The following is a 22,199-nucleotide window of genomic DNA, read 5'->3' as shown; positions in this document are numbered from 1 at the left end:
GAATTTCTTCAAAGAGAGAAGATAAAAACATTTTGAAGTTTATTACGTTTTTTGTTATTTTTACGAATCAGGCAGTATTTTACTATGTACATCCTTTTTATTATACGATATAATATTACCATACGAAAAATTTCAACGCGATATTTAAATACATAAAAAACATTACGGTCGTCCACTCTCATGAATAATGGATACTTTTCTAAATTTACATCAATAATAAAAACCTTCATTTTATTAATTTTTAAAAAATTAAAAAATGAAAACAAGTAACATAAGGTTAATGATTTAACAAAGTCATGTATAATTTAACGTCACTTTTCATTTACAATAGAACACTCTGCAATTAAGTAAATATTCTTTTTTAAAGATTACACATTATTCAAAATTTTGTTGACTTGTTTCCCTTAATAATATTTTGTATGGAAATTTTAAACTGTGTAAGGGCAATAACTTTTTAAATGGCACCACTGGTATGTTTTGCTGTCATCAGTCATCAAATCAGCTGTGTATCACACACAGGGAACATGTAACATAACAAATGTGCGTATTTAAATTATCGGTGTGAAAATGTCAACTGAGACAATTGATAAAAAAACTACTAAATGTTTATGATAAATTCACGGTGGGAGAGACATGGCGCGTCGGAGGAGCAGCTTCATCACGCACCTGGGGTTTAGCCAGGACCAAGGTTTGTGTTACTTCCCAGTTCGTCAACCCGCGTTCTTTGTTCTCGTGAAGTTAGCGTAGTATATTATTCATGATTGTGATGATCTCCCTATGTGCAGTGATGGATATTTAAGTAAGAGAAAGGTTTGGGATTGGTTTTCTTTGGCGTACAAGTACGTGCTAGCCACGCTTCCTCCTCGTTGCTGCTCCACGTGTTGTTTATATATTTAGGCGGACGCCTACGCATTGTTTTCGTTCACTCTTCATTGCTACTCACTATTGTTTGTTTGCTCTTTTTGTTATACCACGCTTAGTCGATTTGTTTTTATAATTAAATACGCAATTAATTTATCGCGCCTTAACGCGTGATGTAGTATATTTGAGTAAAAACTCCTATTATAAACATTTTTCATAGATACCCCAGACACAATGTATAATCATTTTTACTAAAAATAATATTACTAAATCGATAAAAAAATATGTTTAAAATTGGAAAAGGATTTAATAATTCTCGTGTTAACTATCGTTATTATTTTTCTACATTGTTTCACAATTCATTTCAAATGATTTGAACGTTAATTTGAGCTATGCATACATAAGCAAAACATATTATACACTTGAGAGAGTTTGAGATTATTTTATTACCAGTATCTGTAGTTTCTTTCTTTATTATTGATTTTAACTACCATGGCAAAGTTACCTCATGAAATTTTGTCATACTACATAAGTTCAATTTTATTTAATATAATATTAAAAGTAAATTACAGATAACCTAATCTCTTCTGCTAGTCATAATGTAATATCTGTGTACATATCTGTAAATTAGTAAACACAAAGATTTTTTATGCATAACAAATTTTATTTTAATAAAAGTTGAATGAACTAGCCTGGAAAATGTTAATGTTTTGTCTCAATTAACAGATTAAAACCTATTCTACAGAATTTTAATTAAATTTAACCTATTAAGTAACTAGCTAGTTGTATTATATTTATTAAAAAATATTTCTGAATACCCGCATTTGCTTGTAAAATTAATTTCATAAGTTATAAACTTAGTTGTAAGACAAAAATATGTAGTGTAATCTTTTTGCATCTCAATGGTTGCATATACTAATTTTCAGATGTAAATGCCTCTTTGTTTAATACTATTTTTTTTTCTTTTATTTTCAACAACATTTCACTAGTTTTGTTAGTTACATATGTATTAAAAAAATAATACATGTCAAGGGATGTTACATGAACTTCTTATACAATCATTCTACTGTGATAGACTGAAGCTTTTTCTATCACTATAAGGCTTTATTGTACTCCTTTAAATAACTGAACTCTCTGTATAGAACAGATGTTAACATAAACATTTTTTTTTATGGTAAATTATGCCATTTTAGTAGAACTCATCTTGTTTCAGCAGCCTGGTTTCCATGACCAAGTGACACTGCAACATTTTGTGATGAATTTAGACATGTTATTCAAATAAAAACCATGCTATTTACTCTACAAACTTCTAAATGTTGAAAGTTGTTTTCCTAGTCTTTTTATTAACTTACCATCTTCAACAAGATAAAATAGATTGAAGAAGATTGTCTATAAACACCACATCTGACTTGATAGAATATGATACAGAACACAAATGTGTACCAGTGACTAGGGCGTTTTGTCATATGTTTGACAATCTAATAATGTTACTGTTGTATTACATAAAGAATTTTAAAAAATGTTATGTACGTAAGAGTTGATTATGTTGTTATATATTTTTATAATTTATGAAATCAAGTTTTTAAAAATTTGAAAATAATCACCTAACATACTAATTCAGTAAAATTATAAATTTCTAAAGATAGTTTCTTTTTTATGTGCAACATAATCATTTCTACTCAAATATGAGTGTTTGCAACCTTTGTAGATATAAGTTGAAGGGTGATGAGTGGGAGTTGACATATGTGATCACTATAAATGATCTAAAGTGTACAGTAAATTATTTTAAGATAATACTAACAGTATACAATTAATCACAACATTCCATCACCATGTTATATGAGAGTATTGGTAAGCAAAAATTGCGCTTGATGAAAATGCTGTTAGTTAAAAAGTAATGCAATCACCTAATCTGTACTTACACTTGCGTGTTCATACCTTTTCCATTGCTAATATATTTTTGCACATCCATGAAAGTTTAAAAAATGTAGTTATGTGATTTTGTCATATTGCTGTTAATATTAATGATGTCCATGCTTATCTAACCACAGGCTGCTTCACTTGCTGCCTAACATCTGGCCTGCGCGTTTACAATGTGGACCCACTTGTCGAGAAGTCACACTACAGTAAGTATTATAAATATATTTTTCACTTTTACAGTGTAGTTTTACTTGTAGGTAAATCAGGCTACAGTAAGAATCATAGGTAGGTGTTTTTATATTCCTTTCTGACAACTTTGCTTACAATTTGCACCCACTTATCGAGAAGTCACACTTCAGTGAGAATATCCTAAATATTATTATTCTAGCAGAACACTTTTAAAATATAAACCCACCTGCGAGGAGGCAATCTGCAGAATCAGATCGTGTAATTTATACTAAAATATAGACCCACTTGCAAAAAAAGGCACACTTCAGTGTCACATCTCTGTAAACAAAATTGGGAAATAGAGAAATAAGAACGCGATGTATGAATGAGAATTAAAACGAAAGAGAAAGATAGAATGAATTGTGGAAAGAAAGAATGGAATGATAGATTATGTGAACAATAATAGTAGAGAATGAAAATGAAAAGGACAGTGAAAAATAAATTAATAAGACAAAAAATTACTCTGTCCTTCCAAAAGATAGGGGAATGAGAGGCCTCCAATAGTGAGGGCCATAAAAAAGTATCACATCTAGATTATTTATTATTCATACTGAATATTTCTGCAGTGTAAACCAACTTGTTCATATGTTACACATCTAATATAGATAAATATCATATCTAGCAAATGTAGTTTTCTCACTAAACACTTACAATGCATATCCACTTGCAAGGAGGCACACTACAAATCTATCTTATTTTTTATTAATATTGAACACATACACCATGGACCAACATCTAACATATTTAACATTCATACCAAATATTTTTACAAAGTGGACCCTTATTAATATATTCAACAGTATCACACCAAGCACATTTGTTTTACAGACTGAACACTTTTACAAAAGTGACCACATTTATTGAAAAAACACACTATTTTAAATATCAAATAGCATATATATTAATAATAATATATTGAACAGATTCCATTACATATGTAAGGATTATGCTATGAATAAATGTAAGAATATTTATTATTAAAATGCAAATTATAGCAAACATTTAAGATTAAAACGGGTTATATTAGAATGAATACAACACAGTTATTTCAGTAGCTTCTCTTTCTAGTTCAATTTATTTTACAAAGGTAAAATTTGAAGCATGTTCAATTAAGGAAATGTGATATTTAAAATTAATAAATATATAATATATTTCTATTTCATATGTTAGATCTAGAGATATCTGTTAAAAGTTATAACATTTTAACTTCTAATAAACAACTAAAACTTGTGGTCGTAGGTTGAAATAACATCTCTCATAAGGCACAGAATTTAATGAATAAAAAATTAACTACGAAAATATATCTATATCCTTAATTATGCCTGTAATCACATTTTTTAATCCACATCCAATTTTCTATTTGTAAAAAAAACCTAATTTTGGTAGAAATTGCTGAACTTAAATAATATTCTTAATAACGTAATGTAATATAATAACAAAACAATGCATGATGATTCCATTATATCTAACTTTTCACAGAACCTGCAACAAATTAAAAAAATTATGTGGGTTATTATGAATAGATAACTGTATAAGCTTATTGAGTATGTTCCTATTATTTATTTTTTTATTTCAAATTTTGTATCCGGCCTTGTATAAATAACTTAGGAAATATCATGTTTTAGAAATGAATGCTGTGTTCTAAAATGTAACATGTTTTGTTCCTATTTTGTTTATTAATATTTTTAAACATGATATTCAGATGAATGCTATTTATTATGTGTGACTAAATAATTTTACAAAAAATTGAATTACCATATTTTATCGTTACTCCTTGTTTATCTATATTATAAGTCAGATGGAGGGAACTTCCTCCAAGTCAATTTGATGTTTTATATTTATACTTGTATTTATTTCTTTATATAAATAAATATTTTTATATAAGTAAAAACATGTGTATGCTTTTTTGAAATATATTATATATTAAATATCTTCTCAACTATCTCATACAATTTATTTCAAATTTTCCATACTATGGTTGTCTGTAAGAATTTGCTTTTTGTGATAAGATGAATCATTGTACTTTTTATGTTATTATAACAATTATTTTCTGATGCTAGGTATACACAAAAAGGTATTATTAAAATAAATAGATCAACCTTTTATTGCGAAATTTACATTATAATGTAATATACATATGATACCCTTTTTCTACAAACTTGTAATAATAATATTTCTTTATATCACAGAACCTTGTGATGCATCACACTGTTATCAGGCAATATCACTATTATTAGGTGATTACCTGCTAATAGTGATTGTTCGTAATAATTTTAAAATTAGAATATTATATTTTAATATGAACCAATTAAAAGATATTTATACATATCTTTAAATTTACAGACCCAGTATCATGCAACTCTTTAGTACAATTCATAATTTTTACATTAAATAGCGTGTGGGTAGACGTCATCGTATTTGAAATAGTTTAATTAGATAATTGCTTAGATAAAACAACTTCTAATAATTTTGAATGTCATAACCTCTAAATTTATTAAACACACCGAATCATAATAAAAATATTTATATTATAGTAATATACTAATTACCATATATAAGTAATATACAAAAAAGTGTAGATAAACTTAAATACATATTGCTTAACAATTTTTTACATGAAATAATACGAATAATTTTATCTAGTATAACACCATGAACCCGATTCATAATTTATAAGGCAAAAATAAACATGGTGGCTATTGTTTGTAGCGAAGAGTGTTATGATAGTCCTACAATTGTGTAAATTTTTTTAACTTTATTATATTCATGCTCATAATTTACCGAATAAAATAGATTCACTGATTTTCATACCAAGAAAAAATTTTACTATCTTGTTTATTTTTTCAAAATATAACTTTTTTAATGTCACCAAAATCAGACACAAATAGTACTGCGATAAACATTTTATCAAAATTAACCTTGGCCGCGCTGCCTTTTGTGGGTGTATTTTCATAAATTCCATTCCTGGTATTTTTTAACATGCCAAAAAATTTACTTGGACAAGTTTTATACCTATTAGATATAGTTTGGGAATATTTGTGAACTTTTTATGAACTCCTTTCAACTCTCTTACGGGTAAAATTTAGTTAAGTCGTGTTATTTTATAGTTATTTAGTTAAGTTAGGTAGTGTTTACCTCTATTCAGCGAAAAGAACATTTCTACAAAATTTCAAATCTATAAGCCTCGTTGTTTCAAACACATCTTGATGAGTTAGCTTACATGAAAGTATGTACATGTGTAATTTGTGTATGTAATATTATCCATATCCTATGTAAGTATTTGTTTTTTCATTGGTTGATAACAGATGTAAAGCAAAGTTTATATCAGAAATATATCAGAAAATGACACAATTCCAACAGGCAAAGAAGAGGTGGGTGAAGTGACCTTATGCGAGATGGTGTTCAGAACAAATTGGTTGCTTCTGGTACGCGCGCGGAGGCCCTGCTGCCTCCTGCTACTAGATGACAGGCGCCGCGGCTATGCCGCTGAGGTGTTGTTTAAATCGCCCATTCGTGCGCTGAGAGCGAGGAAGGACAAGTAAGTTGATAGAAAAAGTTATGTTTTTTCTGTTCAGATCATACGGCAGTAGCGGCCAAATTGCGGCTCTTTGAACGATTATTTTTGGCTCCGTTTGATTATCGAATTATATCAATATTTAAATTTATATAACCTACTTCAGCTCCTGGGAAGTAAATTACTGATTGTTATTCCACCATAAAATTAGCTCAATCCAAACACCGATCATATTTAACAAACCGGCATCTAAGTATTATATGGAATGCCGTCATATACGTGTGCCTTTATATTTCAATTCAATACACTTTGTATTATTGCCATATAATTTGAATAAATATAATATTTGTAAAAAAAATAGTTGTTTGCGTATTTTAAATTCGTATTAAGTTGCGGCTCGCGAAAAATTCAAATTTCCCCAGTCATAAAGATTTATTTACGAATTAAATGCGCAGTGGTAGCCCAGCGGTAGAGGTCTGAAACTTGCGATCGTAGGTCGCGGGTTCTGTTTTTCTAAATCTTATATAATTCACAATTTATGTTTAGTTTTAGGTTTGTCACTGCTCATAAAACAAATTTTCAGAGCAAGCCGCCTGCCAAGCGCGGCGATTACGGTATATTCCCCATAGATATCTTTGGGGTAGGCTTGTCTTGCAGTGGACTTTTTTTGGACTGAAACAACGACGTACTGTAGAAAATTTAAAAATAGTACAATCTCCAAGGTTGTTGTTAAGTTGTGACTGCTATTAAAGTAAAACTCAAGTTTTAGTCAGATTACAATGTAGACATTCCTCAAGGTATTCAATATCAATATCGGCGAATCGTAATATTTTATCAAAAAGAAATCGAAATAAAATGATTTAACAAATCAAATAGCCGATGAGCCCGATATAAGCACAAGTTACGATGACTTGTTGATTGAACGCATTGTACGTCATTCATTAATTCTGGAGTAATATTTGAAAAGCAATCAAGTCGCAATTATATGACGGCAAGCGTTATATTTTAACTCGAATTTAAACATAAGCACGTCATACGTCGTATTATGTTTGTTCAATCTATAAGTTCAAGGCAAAACAAAACCACGCGAGGACTTCGTGTATATTCTAGTATTTGGTACAAAACTTCAAGCCTTTCTAGTCCGTTGACACACTTATCGTAGGTTATTGAACTGATGATTTTAGTCAAGATTATTTGCTATCGCATTTTTGTTTATTAGCAACTGCATATGTACAGCGTACATTTTTCGCTGCTACCAAAATCAGAGCCCAGATTTCGCTTTTAACACAATAAATTTAGGCGAAATTTTGCAAACCGTTATCGTCGACCTTCGACTACCAACTGGTCTCATCGGAAACGAGGTTGGGTCGTATATCACAGGGAACTACAATCTCCAATCATACTAAATGGAAGTACTGCTGGAGTCTCTTCCTCCATATGTTCCAGCACTAACGCTTTCCAAAATGGTAGTAAGGTTATTAGCCGGGCAATAGTAATCGACCAAGTCGAGGTTCGGCATACACGGGCCCCCTCGTATCGGAATGTATAACGGGTGTTATCGACGATAGAAAGTCATATCGGCTATGACTGTCTTTCGTCACTTCGTGAAGGCTCTTGCGCCTAGTTACTCCATAGTGCGACAGCCAAAGCCCCCCAATCCGTTATAATAAGCCCTTGAGCATCCCTACCATAAAAAGTCTTTAGCTTGGCGCCCTCTACACCCTATCATTTTGAACCCGAGGAAAGACAAAAAGACAGCAGTGAAAGTCCATTCTCAAATGCGGAAGTCAAATTTTTTTTTGATTACTTTCGCTAACAAATTCACATTAAGTTTGCCGGTGGAGTTCCCCCGACTTAACTGTTTAACGATTTCTTAAACCATTAAAATTCATTGATCTTCATATAACCGTCTTCGTAATAGTTAAGTTTTATCAAAAAATTATGTTCCCTTTAATTAATTTAAACTTATTCACATGACCGCGTTTCAAGGTATAATTGATATTTAAATACAATATAATGCGTTAATGATGATCTTTAAATAACATTATTGACGCATTATATTGTATCTGTTGAATATGAAAATTACTATCGTCGCATTCATGTTTATATGTGTCACATTTTATGTTTTAAAATTTTTAATTAAACGTGAATGAGATCTGTGTGATCTTTAAGGATACTTTTTTCTTTTTAAATTTATTCCTTAAAGATTATTTTAAATATATTTTTAACTATCCGCGTTATAGTATTAGATTGTAGTTTCCTCGAGTATAACATGAAAGCCTTCCGCTCTGTATTAGATTATTAATTATATTGCATGATATCATTATAGCCCCCTTAATGCCGTAAGTTACGTACGTGTTCCAATTTTGAATTTTCACGTCATCCACAAATATAAATATAATAATGGAAGTGATGATTTCAATCCGTGTTACATTTAGTATCACCTCGTGTTCTACCTTAAAACAGTTGAACATATTGTGCGACTTATTATTTTCACCGCAACTATGCTTTATTTTCCGTGCAAGGTTAATATAGCATTGTTTGTTTGTACTGCGAAAACGAAGCATGGCATGGACGTATTTATTCAAAGGGCTTGTAATTTGTACAACACTAACAGATGTTATCAGTTGGACAGTGGATAGGCTACATGATACGCATAACAGACATCCGCTAGGGCCATTAGGTTTCGGAGTAGAGACCACGGCCAGGAAAGCGTAGCACAGGACGTCCTCCCAGAACAGACGAAGTTGTTTGGGTCAGCATCCAGTGTCTTTCAAAGACCCTGACAAGGTTGTCTGTCCACTCTAGAACCTAAATGTCAAAGCAGCAAGTTTTGCGCGTTATAAGCACTGCATACTTTTACTTCAACTTGCCAATTCATCGGCCTTTGTTCCTTAATTTCGTCTCCAGATATTTTTGTTGCTAAATCAATCTCGGACATAACCAACAAGTGATTACTGTAAATGAATCAAAGCGGAAAATCAATTAAATAATTTAATAACACGTGATGAGTCGGACATCTTAAATATATGTGTGTGTATATATATATATATATATATATATATACGTTGCAATATGAAGTAATGATATGGATAAAACAAATAGCTCTTACTACCTACTGTTCGATAAGATTATAGTGGCCTTAACCGACTAACACAGAATTACACAAGGAAGATATTGTTTCTCTTTGTTACTATCGATTTTGAGTGCAAGGTGTAGAAGTTGCATGTTCATTACGTTTATTACTGGATACAATTATTGTTTTTCATGCTTTTCTTTATATGTCACATAATTTATACAATACAGTCAAGTACTGTTGTTGCTAATCAAAGTAATTCTCAGTCAGTCAGTTTGGAAATCTTTATTAATGACAGCCTTCAACTTAAAACGAGGGCTCCAAACATCTCCTGATCTGAGAACAGCCAACAACTTACGTGTTTTTTGTGGTCACTTTTACAATATCCTTAATAATAAAAATTAACCAATTATTCCTCACGCTTTATTATCACTTAAAATATCTGCCCATATGTTAATGTACCAATTCTATGACATCTAGGAAAAGCTATAACAAGCGTATCATTATTTTAGTGCCAATATAAAGAATATTTTTTGTCAACTCTGGGCTGACGTCACTTTATAACTAAAACCTTTAAAAGGCACATAAGTTATATATTGATCATGTATAGCTTATGTGGCAATAATAAATAACATGAAAAGAATGGAATGATTGAGAAAGGAAGATGGAATTATGGAATGATAGAAGGAAGAAAAAAAGATATTGCGAACTATGGAAGACGAGGACGAAAATAAAAATTTCATGTGAAAAAATTGTTAAGAAATAAAATACCCTGTTTCCAACAAAATAGGGGTGGAAGGAGAAGTCCCAATAGCGGAGGCCTCATATTAAAAAAAATAGTAAATAACGTAATGATTATAATAACATTTTGAATTACTTGATATTAAAATTAATTATTGTTTACTATCTGTCCATTCAGACTATATCCAGATTATTAACCTGTTGCATCCATTAAGAAAATATAAATTAATGTAACATATTTCAGAATGATCACTTTATACAGGATGATTGGAAATAAATGCAAAAGCATTAAAGCTTCTCGTTGACACAGCTATACACTCACCTCCGTGAAGCTTTGACACCTGTTACCAAACACTTCGTGAAATGTCAATCTATGGGAGTGACGTCACCGAGTCCTAAAACTATTATAGATAAAACAATATCTTGTCATTAACGGATGGTGTATGTATAGCAGTAAATAACTATGAAAAACTTTATATGTTTCAATACAAACACAGGAGATCTGTCATGTCCCCTTTCCTAGTCCAATGTACCTAATCTAAATTCACAATGAATGCCATGCGCAGTTAACGATGCCCTCTATTATTTATTCAATGCTGTTATATAAGTTTTATGCACCGTAATGGTGATATTTATTTATTATAATACTAATAATAACTATTACATATTACACAGTACAAGTAAATAACTCCCGTGATTCTTTATCAAATTCCGTTCTCACAAATAAATGAGGCGAAAGCGTTTGACCCTGGAGCCTCAGGATCGGGAGTGGGGATGGCAAGCGCAGCTTGGACGTTCTCCCCTAAAGTTGGCAGACAACCGTTGTAAAGTCACGTGAAAAGGCTAATGCCGTTTCCATCCGATCCTTCCTACGTTCCTTACCATTTTTTTTAGTAAATAATTCGTTCACAAATTTCACATCATTTGTCATCAACAATTACTTTTCTTATTTAAGTCTGTAATTTAAAATAAATATCGCCTCCAACATGACTAACTTTATAAATTAGTAGTATCATAATGTCGTAACTACTTTTTGGGATTCTTCCTAGCGCTGGTAGGTTTTGAACTAATAACAACACGTTTCCAAAGTAGGAGTGTGTATATTCCTTCGATCTTCGCCCATATACCGCTGTACTGTATATTTGTGTGGAATTCCCCTTTTCGATGCGCCGCTGACGATGTCGTATCGTAGCTCCTGTAACTTATTACAAATGAATGCGTAAGAATAAAAATATGTCACACTAAGCATTCATTCCAATGCTGTGCGAATAATATCATACGGACATTATTCGAGTCGCTTCTAACTTCAAGACTGTATTTTTGAATCTGGTGTCAATGCCTGCAATATCTGTCACTATAGATATGAACTATGCAGAGTTATTGCTAGCTTTTGTTTACTCAACATGTTAATAGTACAATTCCGACAGAGGTTAGTTATAGATGATCGCTAGCAGACCGGATCAGATTTGGTTTTACAGTTTACCTATATACTTAGCATACATTGATATGTATAATCAAGTAATAAATAGAAACCAGTATATTTAAAACCCATTTTCATATTACGCGATTACACTTTTATGTCTAGTTCCCATCCCACTCCTTTTATAACGCGGTGAATTTCCATATTATATTTCTGTACTGTAAGATTTATATTAATTTTCACATAATGCCAATTGCGTGTGTTCTTATGAAATTAAATATATTCAATTTTAACACTCTTTAATGAATCATGAAGTTCAATCATTTATACATAACATATTTTAGCGAATGCTTCTATAACTCGTTTTCCAATAACGCAGAACAAATCAACCGTGTTATAAGATTACTATTCATGTTTGACAACGAAAATATAACAAAATGTTGACGTTATTAAAATGGATCTTGTCTTTTCCACAAAAAGTTTAACGTACATTTACTGAACTAGTCCACAGGAGTATAAGAAAAATTTTGTTTAAATTTTGTAATTTTAACTTGCGTAAACAATACGTCGTATTCTTATACTTTACTGTGCGAAAACAAGTTATCTTTGTGAAATAAAGATGTTAGTTACGACATAGTATAAACGTAATTTTATTTTATTATTTATACGTAGAAATGGTGGCCAGACGACCTTTTAAAGGTCGACGGATATCGCAGAAAGCAGGCAGTTTCCGACCAGCTTTATTGGAAATCTTTTGGTGATGGCCTATGTCCAGCAATGGACGTCTTTGGGCTGAAATATTAGACAAAAGGTTCATAAATAAGCCACTTATTTATACAAGAATTGTAAACGATGTCTTCTTTCCCTAACTTAGATATAGAAAAAAATATGTATATCATCATCGTGTCAGCTGATAGACATCTACTGCAAAGCATAAGCGTCCCCAAAGATCGTCACGATCACCAGTCTTGCGCTGCCCGCATACCGCGACTTCCCGCCACTTCCCGCCACCTTGACTAAGTCGTAATTCCAACCAGCGAGCGGCCTGCCCGCGACGCAACTATCGCCTCATGTTTCCCACTTAGAAACCAATTGGTCCCAACAGCCGTCGGTTGCACGAGCGATTTGCCTCATCCACTGCCACTAAACGAGCAATTCTTTGAGCTACATGACCTTTGCTCTTTTACGGATCCCCTCATTTCCTAGTACAGCCCTCCCTGCTGCTCTTTGGGTAACCTTGAGCCTTATTATTAGGCCCATCATAGACGTCTCTGATTGGCAAGATAAGTTTAATGTATTGGCACTTAGCAAAGAGTTTTAATAATTTTACAAAACCGTGTCTTGTATATTAACTTAATCATTTTGTTTAAAAAAAACAAAATATGTTGTTTGGAAAAAAATACTTATAAAACCAGTCATATTTCGTATATACAAACATCTATGGTTTAAATACTTTTTTAACAATGCCGACGTAACAATTTCTTGACCCAAATACGTTCTTTCTGTTACTTTGAAACTATTGTATGTTTCCATACATAATAGATATCCTTATATATTTGCAACGTAGTTTTTATGCGTGAATTTGTTACGACACAATTGTTTTGATGACTTCCAGGTTTTTTTTTATTTGCTCGTTTTTATATTCATAAGTTCATTTAAAATCATTTACAGTTACTATTAGTGTACGTCGTGCGTCGATTTCAATTCAAAATTGGAATCGGACTGAACTTAATTATGACGCTATTTATAAACTGAAAGCTAAAAGTATTCAAAACGCGATCTGATCTATGAAGAACGGACAACAATCTGGAAATCTTTATATAATCCGTAGGCTTACCGAAACGTGAAACATTATAGGAATAATATTTTTTATTTAACCTAAATACATAGAAAAGCTAGCATGTGCAGTTAATAGGTCAACATGATGACTAATGAATTTTACATCGTTTCGACTAAGACTTACTATTATGCTTAACTGAAACAATGACGCGAACATACAACCTTAATCTAATAAGTAATTCATGGAACGACAGGCTTTGTCGAGTGATGTTCTAAAGCAATAATATAAATAATCGAGACTGTGTGCAGAGGCTTTTGCCCAGTCTATCATCTAGCTAGGTAATTTAAGTTCTGAATCCTTTGCGACCTTACAATCTGAAATAAAAGATGTAACAGCCTGAGATAAGCTTCCTGAGCGCTTAAAGTTAGACAATGCATGTCTCGGGCAAGCACATCTATCTCAGTGCCATTTCAAAACTCTAACTATAAATGCCAACCGATTACAACACAGGTCTTTTATAAAAAAAATAAAGTTTAACTATTATTTTATATTGTGTGTTCTATAGAGAAATCTTTAGTACAGCAATTATGACGTCTCCACGTCCAATGTTTTTGGAACGAAGGTATTTGACAATTTTTTTGTTGCCAAAAGAATGATTTAAAATGAAAGTAGAATAAGGAAAATTTTGTGTATTTTTAGACACATACAATTACTGTCAAGCTATTCAGTCTTTATAGGTTAGAAGGTTCCAAATCTTGTGTAACTTATGTTACGACCTGCGCACAGGTTCCTCAGGAATACCGTCAAGGTTGCTTACTAAAGAAATCTAAGTTAAGCGCCATTATCACTATGCCTCGTCAAATGGAATGTCCTCTAAACACCAAGCGGGAACAATTCTGTCCATGACAAAAACACGTATAACATTACTTCTCTTGCATTTATTTTCTATTGTATTTGCCATTATTTACAGTGCTTATCGCAAAAATAAATAGCATATTGTTAGTAACGCGAGTATGACGTGGTAATCTATAATCAGTTCGCAATTGCGCAAATAAATTTGTAAATACCGCAAAACGCACGGAAGTTTATTAATTATTCCAAGTTCAAATTGTTTTTAATTTGTATTCAGAACACACACCACTAGTATAACGAAAATGGATACGGTAGTTACTACGTCGTATTATTTTGCGTCGTAGTTACCGTTTTCATACAAATAAGAATTATGTCATAAAATTATTGCGTTGAGCGTTAAACAATATACTATTTTATTTTTATTAAACGGTTTTATTTAGTTCGACCCGTACGGAATTTGTTTATTTGGGTCAAAATTAGAAATTGAAATTTAAGCACCTTCCCGTACACACATTTAATTTAGATGACAATACAATATAATAAAATCAATAACATTATAAATCTAAGATGGCCACCGATACAAAATGGCAGTTTACATATTTTTCCTTAACCCCCTCAATATGGGTATCAAATGAAATGGCTACACTAGTAAAACACGATGATTATGTCAAAATTTAAAATTCAAGATGGTCGCCGTTCCAATATGGCGGACTAGGTACATATTTTTCCACAACCACCACAATATGGGAATCAAAAGTATTTATTTTTTTTAAATTATATTATACATAGGAATACTCTCATCCTTTTCACCTTGTTGATTTGTTGCTGATAGACGCTAACTGTAAGTCATAGGCCTCCCCCAAATTTGCCACGAAGACCCCTTTTGCGCTGGCCGCGACTTTAACTGTCGTGTCTCCACCTTGTGAAAGGTATACCCACGCCGCGTCAACTGGCACGGAATCGCCCGAACCCGAAAACCTTTCGACATCCACGGCCACTTCAAACGAGCAAATCTTCGAGCTACGTCGATGACCATGGTTCTTCCTTATTTCTGACTTGATCTCACAGCGAAACTCCGAGCGTAACCCTCTTTTTGATGTAGGGCTTTCTTATAACGGCCATCGTATGGGATTCGTACGTCATTTATCTACATACCTTAATCTAAGTTTAAAAAAATAATAGTACCTACTATTTCTTAACTATTTATCAATTATATATTTACTAGTTAATTATGTATTAATATCAGAATGCTACGCATCAATATGTGCCAAAACATTTCGTTTCAAAGGAATTATAGAAACATGGTAAATGTTTAAACCAGGGGTGGCCAAGCTCTTTGATTGTGCGGGCCATTTTTCGAACTTTGAAATATTTTGCGAGTCACAATTGAATACGCATTTAAAACACCCAAAAATGTTTTTTTTTATTTTTTAAATCATTTTTACAGACATTGTTTAAATAAAAGTACAAATGTGTGTATTGAAGTTAGATATAATGGCACACCTATATGAATGACATCACTCCTAATAATACTTAAGATGCCGGTTAGTTAATTCTGATCGGTGTTTAGATTTCGCTAATGTTATGGTGATATAATAATTAATATTTACACCACTAATTTGTTCCGATTTCTCGGGAACTGACATAGGTTATATAAATTTAAACTTTGAAATAATTCGACAATCAATCGGTGCCAAAATAATCGTTCAAAGTGCCGCATGTGGCTTTCGAGCCGCAGTTTGGCCACCTCTGGTCTAAACTATTTATTTTCATAGACAATTGTTTATGAAGAACTTATCTACGAGTGATAGGAGAGTGTCTTCCCACATTGGTGCGACAACGACGGATGTGAACTTTGTATGGGCGCATATTTTAGTATTTCTCTATTAATTTTCAGAGTCGCGGTTGTGCTGCCATCTAGTATCCAAGTGCTATCCCTGCCAAACCTCCAACGCGTTGCCTTACTCCGCACGCCGGCTACTCCAAGGCCTCTGTGTGCGTTGGCAACCGACCATAACGCCGTGCAAATACTGGCTGCGCCTGCGCATCGGAAAGGATCACTGCAACTGCTGGTAAGTGCTACGTACTTTAACAAAGGTTTTTTTATTCCAAAAATAGTAACGAACTAAAATCACTGTCAATATAATTTCGAACAAATTCATTTTTTTCTGTGAAATAAACACTTGGCTGTGATATTATACACGGTGATTGGAAATAGGGGTGATCGTTCGTAGCGATAATCTCAGATAAAATCGTTGGTAGAGTTTTTCTCCATAGTGGTAGTAATGTTAGCTAAACAATACCTGCCTACCGGGTCGTGGTTCTACCTTCTTGGGCGATTATGGTATATCCCTTAATATATATCTTTGGGTAGACCTATGCCTTGTAGTAGGCGTCTTTCGACTGAAACGACGATTGTTAATACATAATACGAATTTTCAAAACGCTTTTTGTTACTTTATCATTATTACGTAATTTGTAACTTCAGAAATCATTGATTTTGTGATACCCTATATATGGTACACCGGTGACAATAAAGTGAATATATTATAATTATTTGCATCATTAAATTGATATTAAATAGGTTAACATAAATGGGTCTTGCAAACCAAGTTACCGACGTCCAATATGGTCGGCACCGTACATGATCACACCCTACAATGCGATAGAGCCGGAATAGAATGATAAATGAAGATAGAATTACCTTCTCATAACTTCCTAGGGCAGGTTTATCCATATAAGTTTGAAGCATAAACATGCCTATTTATATTGCCAAAGTAGCTTTAACGAAATTACTATACTTAAAAAGAAACCTAATTGCCACATGAACCTCCATATTTTATCGGCCAAATGCAAACTCGCGGGTCAAAATAATCGTCGCGTTGACCGACAACAAATTTCACGCAAAGGCTAAAGTGTAACAAGACCATAACTTATGCGTAACATAACAACGGGAATTCTTTACGATATAAAACCTGAAGATGCATAAAAAGCTATATACATAACTTTAAGAAATACAAGCATTCCATAATGGTGTTTCTTTTTTATTATTATAATTATTCAATTTTCTATCACATAAAATGCAATTTTCTTAAATATTACACCATATAAACTATTGGTTTGATTTAGTGTGTATATTCACTTACATTACAAAGTAAATAGATTAGACATAAATAATGCAGTTTACCAATAAGCTAAATTACTTTTACAATTTACATTTAACTGTTATAAAATAAATAGTAACGTCAATTAAAAAATTGTTTGTATTTCATGTTGTACTTTCTATTATTTAATTTCATTTAGTATAGTGGGTATAACATATAGCAGTTCGCTCTAACGTTACAGTTATTAACTTTATATATTTGCAGTTGCATTACGTAAGTCATGCGATCTACTTCATAACCTGATGTTTTATTTCAATTACCTTTTCCTACTCCTTAGTTACTTGACTCCTAATGGAGTGCTTGAGACAATTTATTTAAGAAGCAAAGTTATATTTACAAATTTAAATTAAGTACCTAAGTTTGTTCAAGTTTTTCTTAAATTTTAATGTACTATTGCAGGACGTATCTCGAGCAGTAAAAGGCGCCCATTCAAGCTCCCCCGCCGTAGTCAGCTGCCACCAGAGTGAGCTAGTGTGCGTGAGCGTTGCTGCCACTGGCTCGAAGTTGGCTACAGCGTCAAGAAGAGGAACTATAATCCGCCTATGGGACACCGTCACAAAGCAGTTGCTGCACGAGCTGCGACGCGGTTCAGATCATGCGGAGGTTTACTGGTACGTATAAAGTGACAAAATTAAAATGTAGAGATACGTAGAACGGTCACGACGTAGCTCTGAGAAATTCTTGGCCATTGGGGCCAAAGGGTTCTCGATTGTTGATCACGAGCTGGCGGACGCGGCGTGGAGTAGACCGCACTAAGTGTAGCGTAGTTGTTGGATGCGAACAGTACCAGATCAACGTGCCGATCTTTGGCGGGGCCTTATGCCTTGCACTAGGCTTCTTTCTGCTAACATGCTGAAAAAAAGTTATACAGGGAGATTGGTTATTAGTATAAAAGCTGGTGAATATATGTATAGCTTCATTTTCAGCAAAAAAGTTTAGAGCTTATACGCCTATTTACAATCACCTGTATTAACTCTGAAATACGTTACTTTAATTTTTTTTTATTAAAATGTGACGAGCCAATGACTTCTAGCAGTACGATGTCTGCAGGGACAGATATTAAAACGTAATAATTATAAATATAGATAAGCTAATTTTAAACACACTTTCTTAATATATTATCGTTATTTATTATTTATTTTCCGCTAAAGCGTTACTATAGATAGATAGCGAATGATCCATACATTTATCTTTATGAGATTTTTACCTCTATTACGAATAGCCCTTTGTTATTATTTAAAGGATATACCTTTGAAACGACACTATAAAATAAATAAAAAAACTCAACACTCAAAAACGCCGCGCTTTGAAGAATCTTTTACATATCTGTAGTAAGTATTTTTTTCCTGATTGTTGTTTGACTGACTGACTAAAGTTTTGTTAAAAATATTAACGTTTGTCCTGTAGTCTATTGGCGTTAAAAATTCAGTGATACATCATTGGCCGACAAACTCATAAGCCTATATTTAGTCATTTGGTAAATATTTTAACGAAAATCTGAATATGTTGTGAGCTGTCAGATCTTTCGAAGCTTTGAGTTGAAGAATGCATATAGCGAAACCCGATTTCTATCCGATTGTCATCTTCTGACATTCTTATCGTGACGTAGACAAATGGTCACTGTAAATCGTCATCATCATACCGCCACGATGACCATTCTTGCTTTATCCGCATTCGGTTCACCAAGAGGACCTACCCACGCCGCGTCATTGTAAATGATATGATAGTAATATGAGTATGTGCATTGAGTAGTTTCACAATGTTTTTATGTAACACCTTATAGCATAAGCTTCAACCCGGATGCGTCGTTGGTGTGCTGTGTGTCGGACAAGGGGACACTGCACGTGTGGGCAGCCCGCGGAACAGGTCGGCACGTGTGCTCGGCTGCAGCTCCGCCTCACCGTTCCCTCTGCTCCTTCAGCGATGACCGCACCGCCATTGGTAAGCTAACCCCTATTATACTATTCTAAACCCCCCCCCCACACACACACACACACACACACACCCTGTTCAAGTGGTGTGAAATATAAAAAGGAAGATACTTTGATAAAATGTGTAATCAACAGAACTCTGATATTGTTTTATCATGGATACGGCTTCTAAACTAGGCTGACAAACGTTCGAGTAACTATGCGTATTTGTAGCACGACGATTCGATTCACAAATAAAAAAATAATATAAATTATTTACGATAAGTTGTATATTATCAAGGTTACCGAGGTAGCTCAAAAAAATTGACTCTACCGCTAAATACGGAATCTTATAAATCTATGTATACTCTCAACATTTGTAATCTGTTTGAACACATTTAGGTTTATCAAACTCGATCGCCCATTCGTCGTTTCAGTCCATGGACGCCTACAAAGCATAGGCCTCATATCTATAGGGGACTATAGTACTACTACGTCCATCCTGTAGAAACTTGTTTGTGAACATTGGCAATGCTATATAATTAATACATAGTGTGAATTACATAGCATTTTATCCCGAGAAACTTGCAATCTTATGTCGGGATCCAGGATTTTCTCTTCATACAAGTTCTTTTCATAATGAACCAACACATTAAATTTAGAAAAAACACTAATGTGAAATAAATAAAGCTAAAATAAACAAAACAACCTTATGTGAATATGCAAAAATTGTTTAATTGTAAAAGTAAATAAGTATTTTAATTAAAGATGTTATATATTATTAATAAGATTGTAATGTCTTGTCCCATAAAAACGATAGGAGGAGAGCGAGAGGCCCTCAAAAGCGGGGCTGTTAATGATTAAAATAAACTGTAGATAAATATGAATCAGAAAATGTGATCTCTGATAATAGAAATTTAATTTTTTCCAATTCCAGTTGTATGCGAAGATGGGACTTTTCACAAGTTCTCGTTTTCGGCCGAAGGAAACTGCCATCGAAACGAGTTTGAATATTTTTTGCAGGTAAGTAACTAAATGTTACAAATTTCTGTTTTATTTTAGAGCTAATTATTTAGCTGATTAACTAAGTAAAACCATAAATTAAAAATGTACGTTATCGTCCAAAATCCTTCAGTGCTTTTAGACGAAAGCCTACGACCATTGTGTGTTACCAATAATGATCATTACTTACTGCACTGAAATGTGGTGTCCTAAACTGGGCTTCACTGAACTTAGTCCTTTAAAGACTCGAGGAGAAGGCATCGCTCGGAATTTCTGTGTGAGGTCGGATCAGGGCATCCATAGACGAACTTTTATGGCCCATCGGATTAGCAAGCGGCAGGTGGCATGAAAACTCACAAAACTGGTAAACCATGGTCCGGCAAGCATGGCGTATGATTTAAGCTACTGGAGCGACTCTGAGTTGAGACTTGTTTCCGACCTTGATTTTTTTCTTTATTTTATTTTCAGCCGTTAGACGCCCGCTGGAAGGCATCCGCCAAAGTTTGCCGACGCTGCCCGCGTTCAGCGATTTCCCGCTAGTTTAACTGTTTGGCAGTTCACCTAGTAAGAGACCTAATCACGCCGTGTCTATCGGCTGAACCACAACGCCTATCGGTTGCATGAGCGATGTACCCTACCCCCCGCTACTTCAAACGAGTAATTCTTAGATCTATGTCAGAGTTCTAGATTTTTCTGCGGATCTTATTTTTTATTCGATCACGCAACGAAACTTCGGGCATATCTCTCTATTGCTTTGTGGGTGATCTTGAACTTTAAATCTGTGTACGACCGAAATGATGATGAAAATAAAATTTTATTTTTCTTTTCAGGTTGGCGAAGACGACGAGTTCCTGCAATGATTTCTTTCGTAAATTACTTAACCGTTGGACTAATAATTATATTAAGAAATGCTGTGACAATTAGCAAAGTCAACAAATAAGCCACGTCATTGTGACGAAAGTTTTTTTACTATCGTGCTATATGTGTGATATTATAATCTGTGGTATTTTGCTACTGCGCAAAAATAATAAATATACACACACGCGTGCAGGGTGAAATATTACTTAGGTAACGGAATACAAAATGATGAATATGTAAATTGCAATATTGCAGTCGATTTTATATCGCATATTTTCGGGTGAAACATTTTTTATATTTAGTCTGTAATAACGACGCCGTTTTAAAGTTATAACCTCAAACCCTTTCACCTTCAGTAGCGTCAGTTTTGACTATAAAAATAAATGTACTCTTCAAACATCCCTCTTAAAAACTTTCCATGCCCTTTGCACAAATTGAGATTTTTAATTTTTTGTGTAGTAGCAAAATCCACGCTTCTCTTATTTTTGTACTCGAAATGGCTTTTTTAACACCTAAATCGTAGTTATATCTTTAAGTACCGTATATTTTTGACGGATATAAGTAAACTTTAAAATTCCTTATGTATTTTATTCCAAGATATATCGAATATTTTACTGTCGCGTGATTTGTGACAGAATTTTTCTAAGTTATTAATAATTAGCGGTTTTCTCTTACATTTTGCAAATTGATTCGTACTGCCTTTGATCTAACTGTTAGTGATACATCTGATACATCGGTAATGAATATCAATTTAGCATACCTCGGTAAAAGTTTTTATTTTAACACTACAACAAAACGGTTTCTTGTGTTAGATTTCTTATAATAATTAACATGAATTAATAATTTTGTTTAGTTTCAAATTAATTCGTAATA

General features: G+C 33.1%; 1 protein-coding gene across 2 annotated transcripts; it reads left to right on the top strand.

Moving 5' to 3' along the window:
- Positions 1-502: 502 nt before the first annotated feature.
- LOC137923713 (WD repeat domain phosphoinositide-interacting protein 4-like) lies at positions 503-21,904 on the top strand. Of its 2 annotated transcripts, XM_068766961.1 has the most exons (9): positions 503-688; positions 2,913-2,987; positions 6,370-6,547; positions 16,290-16,464; positions 17,956-18,167; positions 19,340-19,497; positions 20,404-20,489; positions 20,937-21,032; positions 21,299-21,904. In XM_068766961.1, exons 1-8 carry the CDS (start codon positions 634-636, stop codon positions 21,006-21,008), a joined length of 1,011 nt encoding a protein of 336 aa, XP_068623062.1. In that variant the 5' UTR covers positions 503-633; the 3' UTR covers positions 21,009-21,032; positions 21,299-21,904. The 2 variants fall into 2 exon arrangements, with proteins under 2 accessions (XP_068623062.1, XP_068623063.1); XM_068766962.1 differs by lacking the exon at positions 20,937-21,032.
- Positions 21,905-22,199: the final 295 nt, after the last annotated feature.

The sequence above is a fragment of the Battus philenor genome, unplaced genomic scaffold, assembly GCF_028537555.1.
Source record: "Battus philenor isolate CCGP_79_NKW_IND1 unplaced genomic scaffold, ilBatPhil1.0.hap1 SCAF_22, whole genome shotgun sequence".
Lineage (NCBI taxonomy): Eukaryota > Metazoa > Arthropoda > Insecta > Lepidoptera > Papilionidae > Battus > Battus philenor.
The sequence above is the reverse complement of the archived record's forward strand: the minus strand, read 5'-3'. Positions and strand labels throughout refer to the sequence as shown.